The 26,183-nt window shown below is 41.6% G+C and overlaps 2 protein-coding genes across 2 annotated transcripts in view; both read right to left on the bottom strand.

Annotated features, from left to right (window-relative positions):
- Positions 1-17,273, bottom strand: part of LOC140316153 (forkhead box protein O6-like) — a 30,881-nt gene extending 13,608 nt beyond the window's left edge. Inside the window, exon 1 of the mRNA XM_072393873.1 lies at positions 15,925-17,273. Coding sequence (XP_072249974.1) covers positions 15,925-16,413 — 489 coding nt within the window. The 5' untranslated portion in view covers positions 16,414-17,273. The remainder of the gene's footprint in view (positions 1-15,924) is intronic.
- Positions 17,274-22,035: 4,762 nt separating this feature from the next.
- med18 (mediator of RNA polymerase II transcription, subunit 18 homolog (yeast)) lies at positions 22,036-24,182 on the bottom strand. Its single transcript, XM_072393255.1, has 3 exons — positions 23,881-24,182; positions 23,396-23,500; positions 22,036-22,713 (listed from the first exon to the last, which is right to left on the bottom strand). The coding sequence occupies exons 2-3, from the start codon at positions 23,466-23,468 to the stop codon at positions 22,157-22,159; spliced, it is 630 nt and encodes a 209-aa protein (XP_072249356.1). The 5' UTR covers positions 23,469-23,500; positions 23,881-24,182; the 3' UTR covers positions 22,036-22,156.
- Positions 24,183-26,183: the final 2,001 nt, after the last annotated feature.

The following is a 26,183-nucleotide window of genomic DNA, read 5'->3' as shown; positions in this document are numbered from 1 at the left end:
GGTTCACTGGGCTTGTGTGTGTGTGTGTGTGTGTGTGTGTGTGTGTGTGTGTGTATGCGTGTGTGTGTGTGTGTGTGTGTGTGTGCGTGTGGGGGGGGCTCTCTCCCGTTCTAGCCTAAGAGAGCCAAACTTGCTCTCAGCTCCTCGGCGGGAGACACTGAAATATTAATCGCCACGCTCCAGCCGCAGACTAGAGAACACAATCGCTTCAAACTCCCACCCTAATGAGTGTGTTCATGAATGGCTAATGTGCACAGATGGGGGGCTGATGACTGGATGGATCGCAACGGGGAGGTGAGGGAGGGAGACGAGGAAAAGAGGGGAGGGGGGAAAGTGAAATTTCGGCAGCACCCTGTGGTGGTGGTGAGGGGGTGAACGAGGCATGCCATGACCTTTTAAGAGGCTCCTGAAAACTTAATTAAGGCTGGCCCCGAACTACTCTTCCTTCTTTTAACTTCCTCTCCCACATATATTCATACTTTGCACACATTGTTTTCTGTGATCCCCTTCCTCCCTCCTCCAAGGGTATACTGAGTGTTTACCTACTTTCCCTTTGCACGTACACCCAATGGACTTGATGTACAATACATTTCCAAGGATAAAACTTCAAAGTTATGTAGATATTTTTAACAAACACTTCAGTTTCTTGGTCATGTTAATGTACGCACATATCTGGAAATTGCAAAAAACGTCTAGATATTAAAACTGCAAGAGAAGGTATGTTTTTCCTCATCCCCTACATGAATGCATCAAAAAGAAAAAAAGAGGATGCAACAAACACAAAGAGTTTGGACGAGCAGGGTGGAAGAGCAGGTTCACCTTAAACACAGTGTACTTTCACAAAAAAGTTGGAATTGAACTGAATCCAGCAAAACATGGAGCACATATAGGCCAAAGCATCCTGCCAGTTGGAGCTTGTTGCATATTGAATGTTAATGTATCATGCACCTTTTACGGATAAACCTGACCTGTCTTTTACCCTGCTGATACATTCTACCTCATTATCTTCCCTGATCACTTCATCACCATTTCAAACAGCAACATCAGAAGCATCTTTAAAACTTGAGTACAATAATAGAAATGCAGGTTAACGCTCCTTCCCAGAAGATTCACCATTACCATAGAGGCCACCTACGGATTAAGAGCACCCAGCGTGGAGACGCGTATACAGACACACACCCTTGCATCAACATGCATTCACACTCTGCATCTAATTAGAGGAGTGGGATGCTGTGACCTAATTCTAAACCCCTCTGTGGTAATCTGGATCTGCTTGCATTAGGACGTCATGGAAGAAGCTTCATACGGGCAAGCATGGCAATGGAATGAAATTGATCAGTGGGGGCTGGTGGGTATGGATCTGTTTGAAAATGTTGAGGGAAAGTTGGGGAAACAGAAAATGAGATCAGCACTACAATGTGACTGCAGCATCGTGTAATGTAATTCATACCAGACATTTTACAGACGTCTCTGATTTTGATTCAGAAAATTTGAGATCTGTGAAGATGTGCAGCTCATATATGTTTGTCACAATCTAGCAGCATTACAAGCTATCTCATGCCTAATATTAGGTAAAGTATCTGCAGGGCAATTTGAATTGCGAATGCTCGTGAAAAAATATTTGTTAAAAAAAAGTTTAAAGACTGAACCAACTCAATCCTGTGAGATAATGTGTAAAGGCTGTGATGCAGCTTCACTGTGGAAGTTAAAACTGTTTTCATTACTCATTTACCTTCCAGCTTTCATCTTGCTGATGACGTTGATATTCAACGTCACACTACATTTGTCACAAAGATGTGATTTGATGTCTTGCTACATAATGGCGCACACATTCAAGACTGTTATTCAACAATGCTTATCAGTGAGGAGGGGTGGTCTAATGCATCAGTCTTTCAACTCTCATGCTGGAGAACTCAGATAAAGATCCCATCCCAGACAATATTTTCCAATGTCCTTTCCCTTTTCTACTTCCTTCTCTCTTACCAGTGGTTAGGGTTACTACTTAAAAACTATAGGTTAGCGTCCAAATTATTACACATGGTTAGCTTTAGATGTCACAAGATAAATGAAAGGGTTAGAAACATACATGCATTGTTTGGTGATACACATTATAGTATAGGACTATTTCACCACCTGAGCCTTAGTTCTTCTTCGTTCCACCAACATCTTGTGCCGTATCATTAACGGTATATGGCCAATGCTCACCAACAGGTGTAAGTTTGCCGTGCATCGTTTATGATATCAGGAAATTTTTGTCTGGAGCTATAAAATTCTGAAAATGTTTCATATTTACAGGGCGCATCTGTGATTTCACATCCAACCTGTTTGATTTGAAGTTTAAGGAGTTCATGAGAGATGCACGGGTTTAATTTGTGTGAAAATAGTTCAAAGAATTTATTATTGGTTGAAAATTTTTGTCATTTAGAGTAAAAAATAAAAACATACATAAACATATTTACATATGCAGTCTAATGACCCATTTGTAAATGCATGATGCTACCTGCAGAAACAGTGATCATGAAATTCTGTGCAAAACATTTTAGATCTCTGGTGATCAAGTCCAAATTCCAAACCCTGTTATTTTTGTGTGTCTTTATATTAAATTTTACCATGTCTACTTTGTAAAAATGCATTTGCCATCAAGCTCTCATATCTATAATAAGTGCATATTTGTGAGCTCCACTGAGGGGTTCTGTTAGTGTGTAGAGATAGTGACACACACAAAAACACATCTGTCAGCAGCTTTGCATAAGCTGAGACAAGTATGTGAGGAGGTGCTACACCTCTATATGTTCTCTATGTGTATGTCACGGTACTCCTCGAAGAGGGCAGCAGCGTTTCCGCCTGAGCACGGCTGTCAGTGGGCATCACTCAGCCCTGCAGTGTGGCAGGACGCGAGGATCATTAGTGGAGACGGCAGGCGCAAGAGAGGGAGCAGAATGGAGCAGAGTAAAGGCGGAAAGGAGAAAGAGGGGCAGTGACTGCGTGAGTCGGGCAGTACTACTTAATATCCGTCTTGAGAGCATTACACACACGGCAATGCACTTTCCTCTCAGTCACGCAATCACCCCACCGCAGAGACCCCGGCATGGTACCCTACTCTGTCATTTTCTCCCCTCTGTCATTCCCCTCCCCTCCACCCATCTTACCCGGTCTCACCCTGTATCTCTGACGTATCTTCTCTGCCCCTCCCTGTATCTCTCAAGCCACGCTCTCACTTAAGCAGGGTGTGTTGAAGCTATTCTTTTACCCAGCCCCAGCATTCCTTTCTTCTTTTCCTTTTTTTCATTTCAACCCTCCTCCCATTTTCACCTACTCTGCATCACACAGCCGGTCCGCTCCTTGCACTGAGCATCATTGCTACTTGACCTACTCTTAACTGTAGCAAGGTGAAACAACTGTTCTACACATGTGATACATAAGCTCTTTTCACATCTTTTTCCATTCATCTCTCATTGCATTACCAGCACTTCATCCCCTGTTGTATGATCCAACAATCACAGGCTTATTCATAGTTCACGTTTGCCCATCAATTAATTAATTTATCTGACACTTTCTGTCACGATGTCACTGTCTTTAGTCAGAACTATCCTTTTGATCCCCTTCTATTCCTCAAGGTCTGTGACCTGTGCAGCAATGCCTCAAGCTGAATATCATAATCAACATGCCTGACATTTTAAACAAACAGATCAGCCTCGAAAACGTTAGCTGTGTTAGCACATGGGGCTAATTTACACGATGCTGCAGTCACATTGCCCCTTTTCCATGTTCAGGAAATCCATTTGTTTACATAACTGTCATGGTATTTATCATACACAGATTAGGCCAGTTCTGTAATACAACTGTCCCAGTAAACATGAATAAGCTTTGTTTTTGGCAACAGCTGTGAGAGCAGTTAAGTAGCTGATGACAACTGTTTGCAATATGATGACGTTGAGCAAAGTAACCTGGCCAGATGCCTGGTCAGCTGAAAGACTGAGAGCTTTCGGATGCATGGAGTCAGATATGAAACTGACATGTAAGCATTCTCACACAAAGCATGTGACTGACCAAGTGCAACAGGGGACCGTGTGACAAGGCAAAAAAAGAAGCCACCGAAACCTTTTTTTGGGGAAATTATTAAAAAAAAAAATTTTTTTGGTGATAATGACTTTTTTTGTTTGGCCTGTCGAAGTATCCTTGGTTAAGATCCCCAACTAAATATTGCTTTTCTGATGTTTCCATTTGTGTGTGAATGAGTATGGGGAAGGGTAGAGCTTGTATTACTGTGTAGACTAAGAAATACTATATATGGCTTGCAGTGTAAAATCACTGAGTGGTCAACAAGACTAGACAAGCGCTTTATAAAATACAGTCCCTCTCCCATAATTATTTATTGTCATGGTCAAACAAATAGTAAATGTCCCTGTTACCCCACTGTTTTTTTTTTTTTTTTTTTAAATCACAGTCAGATAACATCACAACTTTTGCCCTTTACCACCTCTGTCACTCACCTAATGCTTGCACACACACTCACATACGTTTTTCAAGAAGAACACTGACATCCAGCTCTGGATCTTTCTTTCTCCCTCATACAAACAAAGTCACCAGCATAAATTACAACCTTCCCCTCATTATAATTCTAGGCATGTGACTTTGTAGATGTACAAAGGCAACACAAACACATACCTCCATTCAAACACACACACACACAGCCTTGACCCCAGTAGCATCCTCTCAGTTGCCCTTGTGGAACCTCCTTGCCACTCATCTAGATGTTGCCCCAGCCGGTCTTTTAGCACGGATCATTTGTAAGGATTTGAGAAAAGACTTCACTAAGCTGATTGGAAAGGGAAGGGGGCAAATTACCATTGCACAACTGTGGAAAAACTGTTGAGGGTTATGATTCACCTTATGTAATAGATTGCGTGTATATGTGTGCATGTTCCGGCAATACAAGCCCTCCTCCCTCTCCCACTGCCCCTGCCCCACACCATTTACCCATTTCGCACTAATTGAGGGATCTTTTTTTCGGAAGCTGTTATTGCATGCATTTAATTATTTATTTTGACGGGAAGCAATCTGGTGGCTAGTGAAGAGATTGGGAATGTGTGCGTGTGTATGTGTGTGAAGGCGGGTGGGAGAGGACAGAGAAAGGTGGACTTGGTCATTGTAGTAAATGCATTTTTAAGGTACTGTAAGTTAACTAATAAGTATGTTGGTTGGACTTTTCATTTATGAGCAGTAAATACAAAACTTGCTTTGTGTGTGCACATGTGCGTTACATCTCAAAGAGCATGGCTTTCTGAGTGCAATGGGACTGCACTAATGGACGCACACTTGAGTTGAAGTGTGTAGAGTGTAGCTGAAGTGCAGCCAAGTCTAGCTTCCAACCCTGCTTGGAAGCCCTATAATCTACTCTCTACTAATCTAGCTCTCCATTTTTCTCACTTCTTCCCTTGTCTTTATATCTCTGTCTTTAGCAATTTAATATTTTCATCCCTCCTTCACCGACAGCCACAGCCTCCCCTGTCTCCTGACTGTCTCCCTATTAAATCTTCTTATCCTGGTTCTGAAAATGAAGAGACACAGAATTGTCGCTGGCTGTCTGTGGACTTCCCTTTTCTTCTTTGCTACCCCTCCCTGTTGTTCAGTAAGGAAAATGAAATAAGGGAAGACGACATGTAACCACCAGTAGTCTTGACCTTTATCAGGCTTCAGCGCCTGAGGCAGGGTAAATTAGACATTAAGAAAATGACTGAGCATTATTAACCCCTACTTACTAACACATTTTGCCACATTATCTGGTCTGAACAGTGGCTCTGATGCCTTTCAAGGTGCAATTGATCTAACTGTGAATAACATGTAAACTGTGTCTGCACGTCCAGCCTGACATTGTAAGCTCATACAGTTTAACTGTGATTGATCCCAGCATTTCTGTGATCACACTTCACAGAACTGAATTGATGTTTCATGATAATTCAAATTCCCAACTTCTTCGTCCAAAAAGATGGACTTGTGAGGGCCACAGGCTGTCTTCATCAGTCTGTATTTCAAATGAGACATCAGCTCTCTCTTTTTGAGGTTGCACGTGCACGTGACTGACACATGTGCATGTGTGGCCATCCCTCTACTCCAGTCAATCAGTGAGAAGAGACAATTCCCCAAATGACATTTACGGAGAAGAAAGAGAGCCATTTATCACTTTAGTTTTGGGATAATAAAAGAATGACTGAATGAGCCTGCCTGTGTGTGTGTGTGTGTGTGTGTGTGTGTGTGTGTGTGTGTGTGTGTGTGTGTGTGTGTGTGTGTGTGTGTGTGTGTGTGTGTGTGTGTGTGTGTGTGTGTGTGTGTGTGTGTGTGTGTGTGTGTGTGTGTGTGTGTGTGTGTGTGTGAGAGAGAGAGAAAAAAAAAACAGGCAAGAGAGGGAGACCGCTAAAGATGAAAAGGGGATTTCAAAAGCACATGAAAGAAGCAGGAGAAATAAGCGAGGGAAGAGGGAAATCAGTGATAAAAAGGCTACTTTGTGGGGAGGACTGTGTGTGTGAAATAAAACAAGGGAGAAGAGAAGGAAGGGTGTGAATGATTGACAGTGGAATAGACAGCATGAAAAAGAAGGGTAGCGGGGAAAAAAGCCTTGAGCGCGGGAAGAAAAAAGACAGAGACAGGAGAGGGGATAGAAAAATGCTCTTGGCGCACAGTGAACACCAAGAAGAAAAGAGCGAAAAGAGACGGAGATGAAAAAAAGAAGTCCAATAGAAAGACAGAAAGGTAAAGGAGACAGTCTGGAGACAGAGCAAGGCAGACGTGCTAGGTTCATTCAGGGCTATGAGCAGACTTGGAGTTCAGGTCTCACACGGTCAGCATACTAAACACAGGACCCAGTGTCCTGACCCAGATTCATGCCAGTGACATACAAATTCAAAAGCGGAAGAATTTCATCCCCTTGCATGACCGTAATGTATCTCAAACCTGAGCCTTTCCCCTTAATTCCAGCTGGTCTCAGTCACCTCATAACCTCATCCAAATCCTGTAACCTCCCCATACATGTGTTGGTTCTCCCACACAGATTTGCTCATGCATGGATTGCTTCACATTACAAACGTGCCGGGCAACAGAGTCATACATGTGAAGAGATTTCCTTCTAAAGCTTTTGGCTTTTTTGCAAAGCTGAGCCAACATTACAGCTCAGCAGGGTCCTGACCATACAATACCTGAAGTGACCTCTGCAGTTACATCCATCAGCCAAGGGCGTGCGTTTCAGCCGCAGCATATCCACCAACCATTAGCATAACAAGCATCTTTCCTGAACATAACTCTTGCTACTTCTCCTCTCTAACGCCTTCTCCTCTTTTTTTTTCCTATCCACCTGCACCAATCAGTCAGCATTAACTACATTTCCCTTTGTGAGGCGGCTGCTTCCATCACTTAACGGTACCGCCAAGCTCAGGTAAACTGATCGCTGGCCCTTACATGCTCCACTTTCCCCTCCCACAGTCCTCTGGCCCCTGACAGGGGCTTGATGGACAGGCGCAAAGAAGCGATGTACCTAGCACATGGCTGCCGGGAAGGATCCAGAGATGAAGCGTTTTGAAATACACCATTTATGTTGACGTACGTCATCTCTTTTTCAGGGACAGACATGGCAATGTGCACGCACATAAACCCGCATGCGCATGCACACAGCCATCAATCCCTTGCATACAGGAAGAGATATCAGACGAGAGAAAAATTGAATTAGGAAATACGGGCACTGTGATTTGTGGGAAGCCAGTTTTGAGGCTGGGAGAGAAATACAGCTTGGACTGCACTTCATCTTACAGCACGAGCAAAGAGGAAGAAGCATCTGTGTTGTTTATCTAAAGCCCCCGCCCATCTAGCTACGAAGGCTTGATTTGAAATATTCATATACATGTATGACAAGATCAGGCCCATTATGTTGATCTCTCTCTGCAGGGCTTCACTGAATGGAAACCCATCAGTCAGTGTAAATTATGAAGACAAGAGACATTACATAAGCCTAAAGATGAGTATAAAGAAGGTACTATTGTAGCATGATATCAATCACGTTCTACAGTATCATCAGATGATAATACGATGTGGGCAATTTCAAGGATAAATCCACCATTATAATATTTCAAAAGCCTATAATGAAAGAAAAACATATTAGTGTTTATGTAGTGTGCCCCATCGTGTATTAGTGTTCATATTTTGAATTAATCTGTTAGTAGACACATGGTATTTCAATTTAATAATGAGCCAAAAACTATTACCAACAAGGGTTGCACTTGATAGTCATTTTACTTGTAGCTAAATGTTAGGCTTTTTAAATGTTTTTCACTATAAATGACAGATATGAATTAGTTTTTCTACAGATCAACCAATCCTGTAATTGACTTATTGCTTTAGCACTACGACCTGTAAGATCAACCTTTGTTTGCAGACAAATTTAAACATTCCACAGCAATGCCCAAAGAACACATGGTCTGCATCTAACTGGAAATATATGAAGCGCATCTTTAATTACAAACAAAAATAGCATATTCATAATATGTAAAAGTATTAAGGTGTATGTTAATATGGAGCAGGCTAGCCAAGGGCAGTCTAGTTGTGATAGTGGTGAGTACTGGAGACAGAGCAGAACAGAGTGGAGCAGAGCGGGCCCTGTGGTAGTAGAGAAAAAGACAGGGAGAGTCAACCCAGCGTGACTACCGCCTGCCTGAGTGGAGCAGCCTGCCTGCAATTAAGGTGGAATCAGGGAGAAATCTGCGCTGCCTTGATAATGAGCCTCGTCTGAATTATTAACGAGAGCTGTTCCCCCGGGACCTGGGCTCCCACTGAGCCCATCAGTCCCCCCCCCCCCCCATCACAACACAGCCACATTCACACACACATACTTACTCATAAAGGAAGAGGAGAGAAAAGCATCCACATTCGCATATACACACACACACACACAACAGCAATCACAAATTATGCACATTGACACAGATGAGCAACAAGCATGCCTCAAGAGACTAAGTCCAAAATTTCAGGCATCACGGCGGGTAACATGTTTTATTCACAGGTAAATATCTGGAGCCCTTTATAACAATTGCAGTACAAACATTTCACTCGGACATGATGACTTCATTCACTTTTCACTGTTTTAGAATTAGCTATTTGAGCATATTAGATGACTGGGCGTAAGAAAAATTCCAAAAATCCCACACAGACAAATCCTCTAAGCTGCGATTCCTTTTACTTACCCTACAGGCTATTACTGAATCAAGCATCTGCAACAACAAAAGCATTTTTCTTTCCCTTATTATGTTGGGGAATAGCATGCTAAGACATTTCATTTAAAGGTCACCTATTTTGTGATAAGACATTTAAAGTGCAGTATGTTAAGTATTTAGTGTCATTAATCAAAAACATTTCATTCTAATCAATTTATTTTGGGAGTAATATTACTCCATGACCAACTTTACTGACAGTGCTTGGAGTCTTCCATTTTTTCTTGTTGCTCAAAACTCGCAGACTGAGTAACAATTTGATCAATAAGACTACAAGTCACATGGATGCCAGTGTCATCTGAATGTGACTAGAGGGTAACTGAGCAGGAACACAGTGACTTTTAGCCTGATTTTATTGAAATGTGGTTTTTGTGGGTGCATACCGAGAACTTACAGTCCGTCCAGCTGTGTTACCATTACATAGCCTTTCTCTGTTCCCTTCCCAGCTTCAATTTGGTTCCATGGAAATAAAAAGAGATGTGTTCTAATCACACAGCAGTGCTTTAACACTCAAGGCCTCCCCCTCCCAATCAAATCTCCATGGCATCAAACTTAACACGGCCTAAAAAAAAAAAAAAGAAAAAAAAAAAAGAAAAGCACACCACAATCCCTGCAGCTGTGAATGGTTTTGCTTAAAAAAAAAATAAATAAATAAATCCAGGAGAGCTTACTAAACAGAGCCACACCTTCCATGTGAGCAAATTGTTGAAAGTCAGACGAGTTTCAAAACAAATCAGGTGGCAAAACACCACCACTGAAAGTCGCCTCTGCTCCTGGTCAGCCCCCTCCTCTCCAAAAAAATGATTCACCCCACCTCAGAACAGAGTGTTCCTCCATGGGTGGTTTGAGGAGGCACATGTGTTTTCTGCAAATGTGTGTGTCTGAGCCAGAGGGAATAGCGGCAGCCATCATCCTAAACAGTGCAATAGGAAAACACTAAACATTTCTAGCATTGCCTCACTAAGGGGAAAATAAAAGAGTTATAAATATGTCACCAAACAGAAATGCAGCAAGAAATACAGAGAAAAGCGTAATACTCATAGTAAGAACTCTGAGTCGAACATTCTGATTAGTTCAGCCATGTCCGGTTGGGAACCTGATTGTCTCACCCTGAAAACAAAAACAAAAAAAGTATTTGAGCTGGATAAAATTCTGCCTCATTATCCTATTATCTCTATGATAATATGAGATGTCTCTCAGATGAGTAGAGGCACACTGCTTGAGGCTCTCTGGATCACAGCTAAAGCTTAAAATCCTGACACCACAGCTCTCTTGAGAAAGACTCCTCACCTCAATTGGCCCTTGTGCCTAAAACCACTAAGACAGAAAGAATGTATAGAATGTCTAATGGATAGACAGACAGCACATAAGTCAGCGGAGATAAAATAGGAGATAAAAACAGCATCTGGTCGATGTAGTGATATAAGAGAGAGAAGTAATATCAAAGGCAATTGATATTGTTTTTCATATTACTGTCTCCTGATTGCCGTCTCCCATATTTGAATGTGTGCCCATGCTTTGGTAATCTGCATGTACATTAATCATTTGTGTGAGAAATGAACTGCCATGATTGCCTGAAGGCTACAGGGGGGGGAAAGCAGTGAGAATGGGCTACTTGGCATGATTCAAGCTAAATATACTGCCTGAACCCAAACTGGCTCCAGGTGAAGGAGCCTGGGGAGATGTGAGGTGCTCATAATCCTGCACCATAAATCTATCCAGCGCACATCATATGCTCTCACATTGTGAGAGTGTAAGCACATATATGTGTGTGTGTGTGTGCGTGTGTGTTGCACTCTTAAATTACTCTGCTCCCCTCAGCCAAGAAAGAGGATAAACTATGAATCAGCTGAAGTCTAGGATAGTTTCCAGTCTCCCCAGACTCCCCTACGATCTTCAAGCATCACAGGCATTTGTATACACACATGCAATAGACTCAAGCATGCAAATCTTGAAACTTCCTCTGTCAAACTCGTTCTCCTGCCATATATTTAACATTCATATCTCTCGTTTTTACCAAGTGTCTGCCTGCTGCAGTTGCTGGAGCTCCTACATAGTGACAGGATTACAAGGGTCTGTCTGACTCTTTACCCATAAATCAATTAGATAAAATGATATGATCTGGTCATGTTTTAAATATTACTGCCTATGGAGACTGGGGGTTATGTGCTTTTAAAGATGATAAGACAACATATATAACCAGAGACAGCTTTCCCGCTTTACTCAAAATTTACCCAGAGGCAGTTTCTCTTTTCATCTAACTGCTACACATTTGCTGTCACTTTTCTTTTCTTTTTTTTTTTCTTTTTTTGTTCTTACAGCCATCTTCCTGGACTGGCTGATTTCTGTCGATAGAAGAGGCACCATGACCTTTGCCCTGCCGACCCTGCACAGACCTTTACCTAAAGTCACTTTATAAATAACAGTCTAGTCTCTTTGGATTAAAGTGTCTGAGTGACTGCCTGGCACTCTTTGCGACCTGCTGCTCAATCCACTGGCATCTGACTGGCCCAAGTGCTGGAAAAAGCCCTGGCACTGTCAGGACACAGAAAGGAAACTATGCATATAAAGAAGGCAGACAAACAAACTCCACACTGTTGAAATTGTACATACAGATGATATAATGCGCTGATGTCCTAGAGGTATTTATCATACATTTCTTCTTTAATGTGTTTAACACACCAAAAGCATTTGTGCATCAAAGATTTTTGTATCCCCTAACTACCCATGCTGGTATATACAATAAAGTAACCCCCCAGCATAACAATAGCATCATCTAAACCCCTTGAAGTTAATGAACTTCTAGATGCCTACAGGGAAATCCCCAGACCAAGTGTTACCCCACCGTTAGAGGCATTATGAAGTCAAGAACGAGACTACATATACCATTCACTGCAGTGACATGCTGTCAGACCAATCAGCGGGCCAAAACACAGACGCCTATAGAACCAGACAGCCCCTCCCCCAGCAGTAGCCCCCACAAAGACACACACAGCACTACCGACCCTCATGCTTTGTTGTAATTTACATGGGACTCTCCCACGCACGCAGAATGCATCTACATGCACACATGGATGCTCGCGTTCGGGCATAATTGGCCTTGAAAACATAGAAGTATGCTTTCTCTATACAGAAGATTCAGAATCTGTTTTTAATCTTAATTCAGAATCCTGCAATATTCTGGGGTTGGAGAAGCTCTGCTCGAGTATGAATAAATTAATGGTAGTTAAGCAACCACTAATCTACAGCACCCCAGTGGAAAGTATAACAGGGTCCACAAGAACACAATTCTACGTATCCTCCCTCCAGTAAGGGGCCGATTAGAAAGCTGTGACCTCGGAATACTGGAGCCTTCCTAGAAGTCAAAAGCTATTAGGTATTTATAGGAGCTTAATGGTACTGTCGAGGTGCACTGGCTGACTATTACCCATCATCAAGCCAGTAGGCCTATAACATCCTTTAAAACATTAGTCAGGGCAGCACAGCCAGCTTTTCAAGATTTTTCCAGAATTTATGTATGTTGGACTTAGGTATTTACATTTAAAAAGTTTACTTGCTTTTAAGCTGTTTTCCACAACCCAACCTCCACCTTCAAGCTTCCCTGTCAAAGCTATGCCTCTTAATTTGAATTAATTGAATCAGCATTTTCCTCAGTTCTTTTATTGCTGAAGTTAAACTGAAGTTGTTCTCTTTGGATCTGGATTTGTCTAGTTATATAGTTACTCTAGGTGGTATTTCCTTGGCTTCTAGTTCTACAGTGAGGAACCTTGGAGTCATTTTTGATCAGAATTTACCATTTGACACTCATATAAAACTGGTGTCTTGGACTGCCTACTTTCACTTTCGTAATATTGCCAAAATCAGGAACATCCTGTCTCAGAGTGATGCAGAGAAACTAGTCCATGCATTTGTTACTTCTAGATTGGACAACTGTAATTATTTATTATTGGGCTGTCCCACATATTCTCTGGAAAGCCTCCAGCTGATCCAAAATGCTGCAGCCAGAGTTCTGATGAGGACTAACAGGAGAGAACATGTTTCTCCAGTTTTAGCTTCTCTTCATTGGCTTCCTGTTAAATGCAGAATAGAATTTAAGATTCTTCTTCTCACATATAAAGCTCTTAATGACCGAGCTCCATCATATCTTAAAGATCTCATTGTAAGATATTTTCCTAACAGAGCACTTCGCTCCCAAACTGCAGGTTTACTTGTTGTTCCCAGAGTTTCTAAAAGTAGAATGGGAGGTAGAGCCTTCAGTTATCAGGCCCCTCTCTTGTGGAATGAGCTGCCAGTAAATGTCCGGGAAGCAGACACCGTTTCCACTTTTAAGATTAGGCTTAAAACTTTCCTTTTTGATAGTTAGGGATGGCTCAGGTGATCCTCAAACATCCCATAGTTAAGCTGACCTCATCTGTCACACCTTTCCTCACTTTGCTCTCTTTTTCCCCTGTTTAATTTCTCAAATGATTTTTTGTACATGTGACATTATTGTGGTCATTAACTTGTGTTTCCCTGATTCAACAGGTATCCTTTGAATGGCGTTAAGGTGTTTTTCCCCCCCATCTTTTCTGTCTTCTCAAACCCCAGCTGGTCGAGGCGGATGGCCACCCTTCCTGAGTCTGGTTCTGCCAGAGGTTTCTTCCTGTTAAAAGGGAGTCGTTCCTTTCCACAGTCGCCACAGGCACGCTCAGGACGGGAGATTGGACTGAAGACAAGTTTCGGTGCAATCTGTTGGTTTCCTTAGCTAGGATATTGTTTTTGTATTGGCTCTACTGAATGAATTGGATTATTTTGAAATTAATTAATTGGATTTCATTGGATTATGATTACAATGAATAGAATTCCAATTGGCTTGAACTGGACTATATTATTTAAGTGCCTTGAGATGACAATTGTTGTAATTTGGGCCATATAAATAAAACTGAATTGAATTGAATCCCTTATCTATTAAACTATATTGACATTTTTTGCTATATGGTTAAAAAAATTAGTATAAAAGTAAGATAGCTGCATCAGAAATAAAGGTTTCATGCACTTTCAGGTGCAGCATTTCTAGTGATCGTTTGGTTGGCTCATTTAAGCCAGGCGCACATGTGACTCAAAAGTGTATGTTTACAATACCGCCCTGTCTCTGACCAAAACCAGGTCAGGCCTGTAACTGACATCAAGGATGCCTGCTTTAAACGACTTACCTAATCCCCCGTCATTACCTGGAATAGGCCCCATGTCTCGCCTGCGGCCTGAAAATAGCCTAGGACCTCAGACTGCCACTGTCAAACCCCACTAATTTGCAGTTTCATAAATAGAGACTGGGACTTTGGCACTTTAAGTAAAGAGACCTCATGGTTGAATAGTGTTGGCGCGGGAGCAGAGCAGAAGAAACAAAATCTACCTGAAGACACACCTTAACAGTCAGCTAAATTTAATGGGACAGGTTTAAAGTGTCAGTCAGGTGCTATGTGATTAAGACTGAGGCCAAAAGCGGAGACTCGACTTCAACTGGTAAAGAGTTTATGTTACGCAACAGCAAAACAACAAGTTTTGACAAAGAACTCATTACCCTGAAAAAAAATAAAATAAAATAAAATCACACCAGCTCTGATTGTTTATGATGAATGATACCTAAATTGCTCTGGACGAATCATGTTATGCTGTCAACTCTATCATCCTTCTCATACTTAAATTCAGCAAGAAACAATGTGCTTGAACAAAGGTACAGCTGGCCAATGAGAAATACTTTCTGAATCCTGTCCATCAGTTTGCTTTAGATAGAAAAAACAAAAACAGACATACGTAACTTAGAATTACAAGGTGAAGAGTCTGATGATGAATCCACAAAGTACTATCGTACTGTACAGCCTCTACTTTATTTACCCTCTCACATACTAACATTAACTTGACTGCAATGCCAGATGCAAACTTAAGATCCAGTCTCGAGGCACAGCTCTGCAAAGTTACACCATCAGGTCAAGCATTGCTGCCCTCCTAATCTCACTGCCCCCTCTCACTGTCTTCAGATGTCTATAATGAATTGAAACAAGATGAGGCTGGGAGCAAAGTGGGAAGATCTCCAGGAGGTTAGGCTCTGGGCCAGGCAGCCAGCGATAGTGGACTGTGGTCAGTGGTGAAAATGGCACTGAATATTTACATTGTGGACAGCTGACCTATGGTCTCCAACAAGTAGCCACACAGTTGATTCACAGATATGTTTTAAGAAATAAATAAGAGAAAACGTGGTGGACTACTAATTTTCATGACGCACTAACCCTTACTTATCTGGAAGATTTATTGGGAGATATGGAAATAAATCATCAATCGATCAGATCTTGAGGTGAGGGGATTCCATGCAGTACCACAGACGCTGAAGCCTACTAAAAGTATGCTTTCTGCTGCTAGGGTGAAAAAAAGCTGCGCACGTAGAGAGGGTCTTCACTCCAGTCTATTACATTCTGCCATCGGTGATATATTAGAATGACTGACGGCATTAATGAACTAAGACAAGATAAGGCATGGCACCACTCATGCGTAAATTACACGGAATCCCACAGTAACATGTGTAAGGCACAAGGGGTGAATGAATCATTATGGCTTAGTGAATAATAATCAATATTATCACTGTGATTAACATGTCAGCCCCTCTCCATGCTGGGTCGTGGGTTTCATTTCTTACCTTCCAGCCAGCTGAGCTGTTACTGTCGCCCTTATCCTTGAAATAGGGCACATAACGGACCATCCAGTCGTATATCTGTGACAGCGTGAGCCTCTTTTCTGGGGTGCTCTCAATGGCGCGGGTAATGAGATCCGCGTAGGACTGGTTCCCCCACGCGTTCCGACGCGAGGATTTGGCTTTGCGCAGGGATCCGGTCACATCGAGCGCCGCGCCAGCCAAGCATGGGTGCGTCGAGCCTGTGGGTGCCGGGGCGCCGGCTGGATGCTTCAGCTCTCCCGGCGTTCCGCCCACGAGTCCGGCTCTGCAAGCCGGGACGTCCTCCGGTTCCACCTTGATGTTGGCCAGTGGAAGACCCCCGCTCACCTCGTGTCCACCGGGAAAATCCTCTGGGCAAGGCAGCGGCCATGTGCATGAGCGAGGCCGGCTTTGCGGCTCGAAATCCGAGTCAACCTGATGAGCGTCTAATTCGTCGTCCTCCATCATCAACATTTATCCTTCAGTTGAAAATAGAATAAATCAAAAGAAAGGGCAAAGAAGGAAACTGTCTTCAGTACCACTTCACGCTGAAATTTGCCTTGTAATATGCCTATAAAGCTTAGTCAGAATCAATAGAAGCCCATTCAGCAGAGTAGGACAATCATGATGAATGTAAGCAAAAATCACTGTCTCGCGTGGAGAGATAAGAGAAGTAATAAAAGTAATAATAATTTCTTGTCCATTTTAACAGGAGGAGACTATCAAAAGATGATAAAATACTTCTTATTTAACAATCCATATCACCTTAATACATTAAATCTCAAACGTGTCTAAGTCAGTCATGGGGGCTTTTCAATCCAGTTGCAGCAACAGATGATATTTCAGATAAGGAGCAAAGCAGCCGTCGATAAATCCTCCAGAAGACAACGGAAAGAGTCAGGAAAGAGGAGGGGAGAAAAAAATCATCAGAGCTGTGTAGAGAGCATCCACTGAGGCGATAATGCGTGATTACCGTGAATTATTAAATCTTCCAGTCTGCATGGATTAAGCTGGCAGCGACACATTCAAGTCCATTCAGCCTGAACAGCACCCAACTGTCTGCAATTATAATGAAGAGGCGTGCGCATGTGACGAATCGATAATTTTCCTGTCTGAAATATATAAAGGAAGAGGGCAAAAAAAAAAAAGCCCGGCAATCAAATCTCGTATCCAGTTGTCAGGACGATAAAAATTGGCTTTTCTCACACCTCCTCTTGCTCCCTTCAATCAGCCCCTTGCCTTTTCTCACTCTCTCAGATGCCACACATGTTCTCATTTGCTTACAACTCGTACCGTCGATGTGAGCCGAGGATGACGCGCCGGCGCTGTATAGTAGAGATGCTGCCAATTGGAGTGCGCTCACGAAATCAATACTCCGAACATGATTACAGCGAAATCCCGGACACACACACTTTCTCTCTCCCTCCTTCCCTCCTCATCACCATCTCAGTTACGAACGGAGGTGGCAAAACCAAAATTCTTAATCAGTACTCAACATAATGATCTTTCTGGCGGAGCGTCACATGGCGCTTTGTGTGCCAGCCTCCATGTAAAGCTGTGACCAAAAAAAAAAAAAAAAAATGTAATTAAATAAAATCAAGACAATGTGAAACCCACGGGACAGGAGCAGAAATTCCTGCACAATGTCGACACTGGCTTTTGTCTAAAATAGGCTAAGTATGTGCGTAACAAATTGCCCCGTGCACCGTGTGCAGCGTCCAAATGCCCTCCAGGGAGAACTCGCGATGCGCGAACGGTTCTACCTCCGCTGATTATTTGCGGGCAATACCTCAGTGAGTGTAATTTTCTATGCCGATTAGACAGATTTAGTTCAGATTAACAAGAGATTAGGTAACCCTAGATTTTAATCCGAGAGGAGTGGGTTGAAGTGGGACTTTTCAGAGGCCAGGGTGAAAAATCACTTGTGCACCAGACTCCGTGAAGTGAGGAAAAATAAAAGACATTATCAGAAACCGCATTTGTTCCAACGCCAAAGCCACTCTTATTTGGCAGATTTAGTGCAAGTCTGACCGTGTGTGTGATTCTGCTGCTACACTGATCTCTTCCTTCTAAAATCTGAGGGCTGGGCGGTACAATCACAGGTGTTCTTTTACTATTGACAGTCAATGTCTCTTTCAAATTCAATTATACTGGTTGTGTAGTCTAAACTACCTCACATTTTCACTTATCAGTCTAAAGATAATCTACTGAGCTATTTTTTCTCGAATCTTAATGAACAACCATCAACATAACACCTGTTATATTGATAGTTGCTTCAGGGAAAATATTACTTATTCATGGACTTTGACAGTTAGCCCCACTTGAACACAAATGCTTGCAGTGATAATTTCTGAAACTACTGCAAGCCTTTCAAAAGCCTATGGCTACTCTGTATGACCTGTCCCTCCACATGCTCTCTCTCTATTGAGTCTGGGACCTTAGAAACAGAGGGGGAAGTAATCCAGTGTACATTTTAGTTCTAATTTTACAGGCACAGTCAAAACAACTCCTTGTGCTGCAAGGTGGAGGAAACTGTCTGAGAACACAGCCCCTTTCATGCATTAAAGTGTGCATGCATGGAAGCTGTACTTAAAAGTTGCAAAACACAGCCACAGTGTCAGTGTGCACTCAGACACGATGTTGAGAAATTTGTCAAAAATAGTACGGTTTTAAATGCGGGAGGATGTGTCATCAGTGTGTCATGGAGTGACTTAATGTTGAGCATCAGGCGGACCACATGATTAAAATGCCATGTAGCTAATAGTTTTCTTTTTAAACAAAACAATATTGCTCATTAAGAATATTATTATACAAGGAAGTATTATACTTCAATGATCACATGCAAAGAATAATCAAACCAACACTAGAGACAGACGAGCCTTTTGCAGCTTCTAGTCTTTAACACGAGGTTCTGCTTGAGATGCGTCACAAGTAACACTTATGAAAGCCATAATTTTGGTGACACTTCAGATTACACAATGCGCCTTGATTACACAGGAAGTGAAAGAAAACCAAATGACTATCAAAGAAGGCAAACAACCAGATCCAGAGACTCACAGCAGGACTAACTCTTAAGAGAGACAAAACTTGTGTGAAGCAGAGAGGAATCAGGCAGAGAGGCAGAAGGGCTTGGCAGAACCAGTTAAAAAAAAAAAAAAAACTGTTTGGTCCCCTCCAGGCTGACTCTTACGTTGTCCCATACCAGACATTCCAGAGGCAGCATGCTGCCTTAAAGCTTTGAGTGGCTGACCTTGGAACAGTGTGTTCTGCATAGCAGTAATCACCTCAGTGAGCCACAAGTCAGTCAGAGCATCACATGTACAAGTCAGAGCTTTGTGCCTGTCAATTTGCACCCCAACAAAATGCGCTGGAATTCAATTTGAAGGAGGAAAGCGGCTCGTAATTTTTTCACCTATTGCTGCTAAACCCACCTCAGACCGTGTCACTTCAGCAATCGCTTATAATTTTATCATATTTCAAACTTATCTCTGTAGCCCAGTCTGCCCCATGGGGTTTGGACAAGAGGTATCCCGAGAAACCACAAGAACACCCTCGGGAGATCAATGTCTGTCTGGGAAAGCTCCTCCTCTCGGCCTCCTCCCTTCTCAGCAAACAACCCACACACTCTCACAGACATATGGTTTCCCAATGACACAAGAAGGACAGGGCTCAACCCTTTACATTGGAAAGATCACCGAGAGGGTGAAGCTGGATGTCACCCCCTTTGTGGCGTTGGCCCAAAGCAGGCTGACTCAAAGGAGTCAGCCTAAAGCAACAGCCAGCATTCTGCGGCATCTTGGCATCTGCACTGGCAACTATGAACATTATGTTCAGAGGACGTGAATACGATTGGTGCCAAGAGTTTTAATTAAGACTGTGTTGTGAACGGGAAAGTATAGGCATGTGCAGGTAATGACTTCCATCCCTATTCAGAGGTCTAACACAATGTGATTAACACTATCTGCCGTAGCCAATTAATTATATCTAACAGTTAAAAATGCAGAGCAACCAAATGGCCCAGGGAGGAAAATCTGCATTGCTCTGCTCTCGCTCCAAAAACTGATGCATGTTTAATTATATTACAATGAACCGATGTCAAAGAGGTTTTAAGGTTAAGGGTATGGTGCTGAGCTGAAATAATTCCATCAAGATAATAGGTATGGGGCACAACATTGCAGTAAAACCAGAAAAAAAAGCAATTCTTTATTTGGGTCAATTATCTATTCAATAGGGACACATTTGTTGGTTTCAAGATTTTCAAATGCAATGATTAGCTTTCTCTGTCATTTTAAACCATTAAGTTCTGGGCAAAACAAAACAACCAACATGGCAGCATAAAAGGGAAAATTGTTTGTGATGACAAGGTGATCAATTAACTACAAATACAAAACTGTTAGATTAAGCTGCGAAGGGGGGAAAAAAGGTGCAGATAAAACTCAAGCTTACAAGATGAAAACAAAGAGGCCTATTCTGAGTTCTGACATTGGAAAATTAAAACAATGAATCTAATATTCAGGCTGCAAGCACTGGCTCAGATGATATTTTTCGAACCAATAATCCTATAATTAAAGCTAATAAGTCTGGTAACTTTACATTTTTATACATTTGTATGAACCACATTCTGATTTGAAGAGCATGTCACTCAGTTTCTTCACTGTAGCACAACAAATTGTCTCCAGCAAAGGGTTAAAGCCCTCACTTGTGCAACAGTGGTTGGCAACATCCACAATAGCCAAGTAGGCCTGATGCCAAGACACTGATTAGCCTTGCTATGCCTCTGCTCTCCAGGCAGTGTGGAGTGAAGGTGGAGTGGGAGCCTAGCTCATCACCAAAGAGTACAGCACTAAACACAAGTTTAAATGGAAGAAAGCCAGTAGACTGTAGTGCTGGACATAGTGAGCCTTAGGCAAGGAGGCATCTGCCTCTTTAATACATAATTCACTCAGAGCAGAAATATCATGCTTTAGTCCGAAGGGCCGGTCGTCTGCTTGTGGTTGTTGGAACATAAAACTGTCTTCATCAGATAGTCCAGTCTAACTGACAGAAACTTTTCTGGACCATATAGCCTGCGATAACGGCACAGCTCAGATTCGTCTTCAAAAGCAGAAAAATTGCCAACAGATTACTTACCTCTCAAACGTGAGGTTTTCAAGTTGCACTAAATGCATGTGGAACCAATGTCCCCTCACCTTTCCACCTCAGTGAGCTTATCCTCATCAGCCTTGACATGCAGGTAGGTCAACATGTAGAGACAGGCATCGGCCCTGGAGCTCTCCTCTCAGACATGCACACGGTCACTTTACATCTCAACTCCAGCAAATGCATCTTCCTGCAAGGGTATTATTAGAAGCACTCATGTCTTTTTGCCAACATTATTATCATAACTGACAGGATGTGCATTAGTTTCTTCCGTCTCTGCAGTAGATTGGCCATAATGTTGACACGCTGGTATACAACCCTTTTTAAATTTCAACACGAGCAGGGAAGAACCTGAAGCAGCTGTAGGGCTTTCATGTGTAATATTCCCAACTCAAGTTCTCATGAAAAGGGGCACTTATGGGTTAACAGTAGAAATAAGAGGGGAAGACAAGGAAAATCAATGCTTTTGTTGAGGGGAAGAAAGAGAGGCTTTCACAGGTCTATGTATCATTAAGCAATTGAGAAAGCTAATTAGAGTGGGGTAAAAGATGTGCAGATCTCACAGCTAATTATTTCCATGGCAACCGGAGCTCCTGTAGATGATGAGAGGTAGCGTTCAGTTTGCTCCAATCAAGATGAATACAAGAGAGACACCTAGTGGGATGAAGTGAAAGTGTCCATGAAAAGGACAAAAGCAGCAGACGGAAAGTTTTCTTACTCCTCAGTACTCTTTGAGGACGCTGCTGCCTGAATTTATTAAGTGTTGATCATTCCAAAACAGTTTGCTGCAATGATGACTGAAAATGTAGCTTGATCATTTTTTTTTTGCCATGAGAAATTCTTTTTCCAACTTCTGAGATTCGGAGTTGGTGAAAAATAATGGATTCTGCTGCTATTTCAAAGTGACAGATGAAATATTTTTCAACTCTCATAACAGATCAACCGGAGCTATGAATGTTATATCAAAAGATGCACTGCATTTAATGTTGAATAATGTATGAACATTTTGTAACAATGAAACAAAACAGGAAATTGACTTAGTCTATCGTAGTCAGAAAGAATCTAACGAAATCAACTTTTAATGTCTCTGTTTGGTTGGGTCGACCTTCTCCAGGTGGATCAGAGGCCTGAGTTGCTCAGCAAAGCTGCGCATGTCCTCTGATACAGTGTCCTGGCCGGCAGGGGCCAAAATGCTCAGCTCCACCAAGGAGGAAAGTGAAATGCGCTCTGTATTTTCAGTGTTACCTGGTACCAGGATGCGTGACACCGTGCCAACCACTATTTTCATAGCACCTTTGCGAAATATGTGGCCACTGGTCACAAATTCATGGTCCATGCGGAAGCCCATCTCATTGAGGAACTCTGGAAGGCTGTGAGAGGCAGACACATCAACACAGTTGCGTACCAAGGCATGGCGGCTCTTGTCTCCCACTTCAGGTTGGCCTAGATAGCGTACGTGCCACGGAGCATTAGGGTGAGAGAGGGAGCGCCGGGCGCGCAAAATGAAAGGGCTTCCTTGCTGTCCTTTCAGAAAGTAAACCAGCTCGTGGTCTGTGAAGGTTTCAGGCTCCAAACTGTCACATAGACCGCGAAGGCGATGCAAGAGGCTTTCCAGGCCTTGGTCTAACACACTGCCTGTATTAAGAAAGGGAAAAGAAACAGGTTCTCAAATAAAATATAAAGACAACACATGCTCAGCATATTGCAGTTATGTTGTTTCATTTGACCTCTCTGCAAAAAGACTGCAAAAAAAACAAAATAACCATCTGAGCCATTTACTACAGCTGAGACTTATTAACAAAAAATATGAGTCATTACACAGCATTTTGATAAAAACATTCATACCATAAATGCAACCTTCAAGCAGGATATCAATTTTGATGGAAAAAGGTATTTGATTGAACTGTGATGTTGATCCAACTTGTTTTGTGTTCAGTATATAAAAATCCTCTCACAAGTGCAAGGAACACAGTATTCTGACTTTTTAGACATAATTGCAAAAGATGCATAGATTGAAAATAAAACTTAAGTTAATGTTTCTGCTAAACAACAAAGATATACACATGCTTGCAATTTATGCTTGTCAACATATTAGTTTACATTTGGTTTATACATATACGTTCTATGAATTGGGTTGCATATCGTCAATAAAATTCAACCCTTGAAGCTATGCAATGACTAATTCATTTGAGGTTAACCAGGAATAGCCCTCACATGTCCATGAAAGGGGTTTTTCGTAGTGTGTTAAGAGTGCTGCATCTTGTTTGTAATCAGACATATGGTTTGGTGTATCTAGATCTAACTGCATCCATCTTACCTTGTAACAGATATTCCATCATATTGATTGTACCACCGGTAACAGGCATCACTGTAACAGGTGGAGCCTCCATCTTTTCTCAGAAGCTTTGCTTTTTCCAAGAGCCTGAAGTACAAAAAAAAATTAACATCAGTAATCTTCGTGGCATATATGAGCCGAACATTCATTATGGTTTATAATGGTGTTTAGGTAATCAAGTTTTAGGATTCGGGTACTTAATGCGCTGACTTACACTTAGCTAAACTCAGTGAGAAGCTAAGATATTGTTTCAAATATGCTTTTATTGGTTCGATAAGCAAAATATCTGTAACGAAGAGTGCCTTTATTTAACAGTCAGTGTTGGTAGCTTCATTCGCTAATGCTAGCAACCAATGAAAGGTAAATGTAGCTAGCAACGTTACCACGTAGTTTGCAGATTCGCTCACAGGACCGTTCGTGGTTTTACCTGAGAAACAACAAAGAACACAGTGCAGCTCTCAACTCACTTCAAACGTTAAACCAGGGAAATGTTGACTTATATCTCCTCGGTGTGGCCCCAGTAGGCCTCGCCGGTTAGCTCAACACATACACAGCTAGTAGCTTTCCAGTTAGCTAACCGCTAGTTCACAAAGTTTGATTTCAGTCATGCAGTTGGCTATACTTTTCAACAGTGTTAAAAATTGAAGTGATAAATAAGTAAAAACTGGAGTAGCCGATAAAAGCTAAACTAGCAAGGCTACTACTGACCAGAAAAAAAACAAAAAACAACTAGCAGCTAAGATTGAATGAATGAGTGGCTCATTACAGCCGCCTACCGGAGCACAGTCATTATAAGGTGCCAGTTTAAAATACCCGACTTAAAGAAAAACTGCAACATTTTGAGCAAGTAGTCAGCTGATAACTACTGAATAACGATCACGAAAATGTTGTTTGAAAGTAAATTTTCTTTTCATCTTGTACAATCTCTCAATGAGACTTAAGCGGTATGAAATGCACTATTTAATCAAAAGTTGTGACTGTGTTCAATAAAAGTTAAGCTTGAGTGCAAAATGTGCAAATACATTAAGCAATACATTACGATTTCTTATTGTACGAAGACCACTTATATCTTAGAAGGGAGAAATTGAATGTGCGCAGGAAGTTTTGCACTGCCAACAGGAAATTATTAAAAAAAAATAGATAAACCCCTCTGAAAGACTAAAGGTTCAACAATTAAAAATTATGTAAAAAATAGGGGAATCGTAACCTCTACAGTACTCACTGCAATTTAAAGATTCAGAGAATCCAAATTGTACAAAGAGATGAGGTCAAAGCACTATTTTTTTTAAAAAAAAACTGCAATCTGGTGGTGTTGCATTAAAAATAAATATATCTGTAAAGCATTGTTAGCTAGCATATTTTGCAGCTTCCTCTACAAATGCAAGTTAAAGTAAGGTGACCAGACGTCCCCGATTTCCGGGGACAGTCCCCGTTTTGGGTGACCTGTCCCCGGTCAAAGCTGTCCCCGAAAATGTCCCCGATTTTTACACTGAATGGGTGAAAATGCTCGCGGACTCAAAGTAACACAAGTTATTACGGTAGCCATTTAACGCATCGCCAGAGACGACGTCATATGACGTACAGAATCAGCAGCGTCAACAATGTGGAGGCGGCAAAAAGGAAAGAAAAGGAGACCAGCGGCCGCGATATATGTTGTGTATTAATTTATTTAATTTGTGTGAACTGGCGGTAGACTTGGCTGTGAGTGTGTGTGAAGTGATGTAACATTAAAGTAAGTATGATTGTTTTTCTGAATTGAAGACCTAATGTAACGTTATAAAAGTCAGTGAACTTTAACATTATGACACTGTTTTTTATCATTAGTGAAGCTGTAACGTTAACATTAGCAAGAGATTATCAGGTGATGAAAAGTTTTTCTCATGTTCTCCTTTGCTTTTATTCTACCCAGGCTCCTGAGGTGGAAGTGGATGAATGTGGAGAAAACTGTAATGTCACAAATTTTTTTGATTGCCACCTTTTGTGTAATAAAAGCTGATTAAGATACATCAAACAGCACTTGTCCCTGTTTTTTTATTTAATAATGATGTTATTTGATAATTTTTCACCACTGCAATGAAAATGTCCCCGATTTTCATTTCAGAAATCTGGTCACCTTAAGTTAAAGTCCCATTCCAGTAGTTTCTGATTGCCTAACAACTCATCTATTTTCTTGAAAACCATGTGATTTTAAGTTTTTGCCATGAAAAAAACCTCACATGGTCTTAATTCTTCATGGGATGACTTGCTTACAACTGATTTTTCCAGTCATGTGTCTTGTAACACATAAAAAACAGCATATGACCATGCTAACACTGTGGAAAAAGTTGACTTTTCAGAGGATCGGAAGATGAGTTTTGAACTTTACCACGCAGTGTCAGAACCATACTTAAACAAGAACCAGAACTCCCCGCCATCTCTGGATCAGAACTCTTTTAAGTAACACTGAAGTAAAATGGGAAAACTTTTCTTTGGTCTGATGTAATAACATCTGAAACTCTTTCAGGAAGTCGTGGACACCCTGTTCTTTGGGCTTCAGTGAAGAGAGACTGTGTCATTATTTGTTTAACAAAATAAACAACGATATTCTGCAATACTTAATGTGTTGTTTCTTATCTGACATTGTATGTACCTAACGACAAGACCCAGTAAGAACCAGATTATATCTTATCATTTAAAGCCTTAAGAATGACAGAGGTTGCGGTTTCTATTTCACATGACTTTGAATACAGCATGTTGCGTGAATAGAAAAGAAATAAACATTGAGAAAAAT

The sequence above is a fragment of the Leuresthes tenuis genome, unplaced genomic scaffold, assembly GCF_036924035.1.
Source record: "Leuresthes tenuis unplaced genomic scaffold, fLeuTen1.0.hap1 SCAF_10, whole genome shotgun sequence".
NCBI lineage: Eukaryota > Metazoa > Chordata > Actinopteri > Atheriniformes > Atherinopsidae > Leuresthes > Leuresthes tenuis.
This window is presented reverse-complemented; position numbering and strand designations above follow the sequence as displayed.

Coding starts and splice junctions, on each gene's coding strand:
- med18 (XM_072393255.1), bottom strand. CDS start 23,468: ATGGAGGCTCCACCTGTTACAGTGATGCCTGTTACCGGTGGTACAATC. Junction 22,714..23,395: donor GATGGAATATCTGTTACAAG/GTAAGATGGATG, acceptor TTCTTAATACAG/GCAGTGTGTTAGACCAAGGC.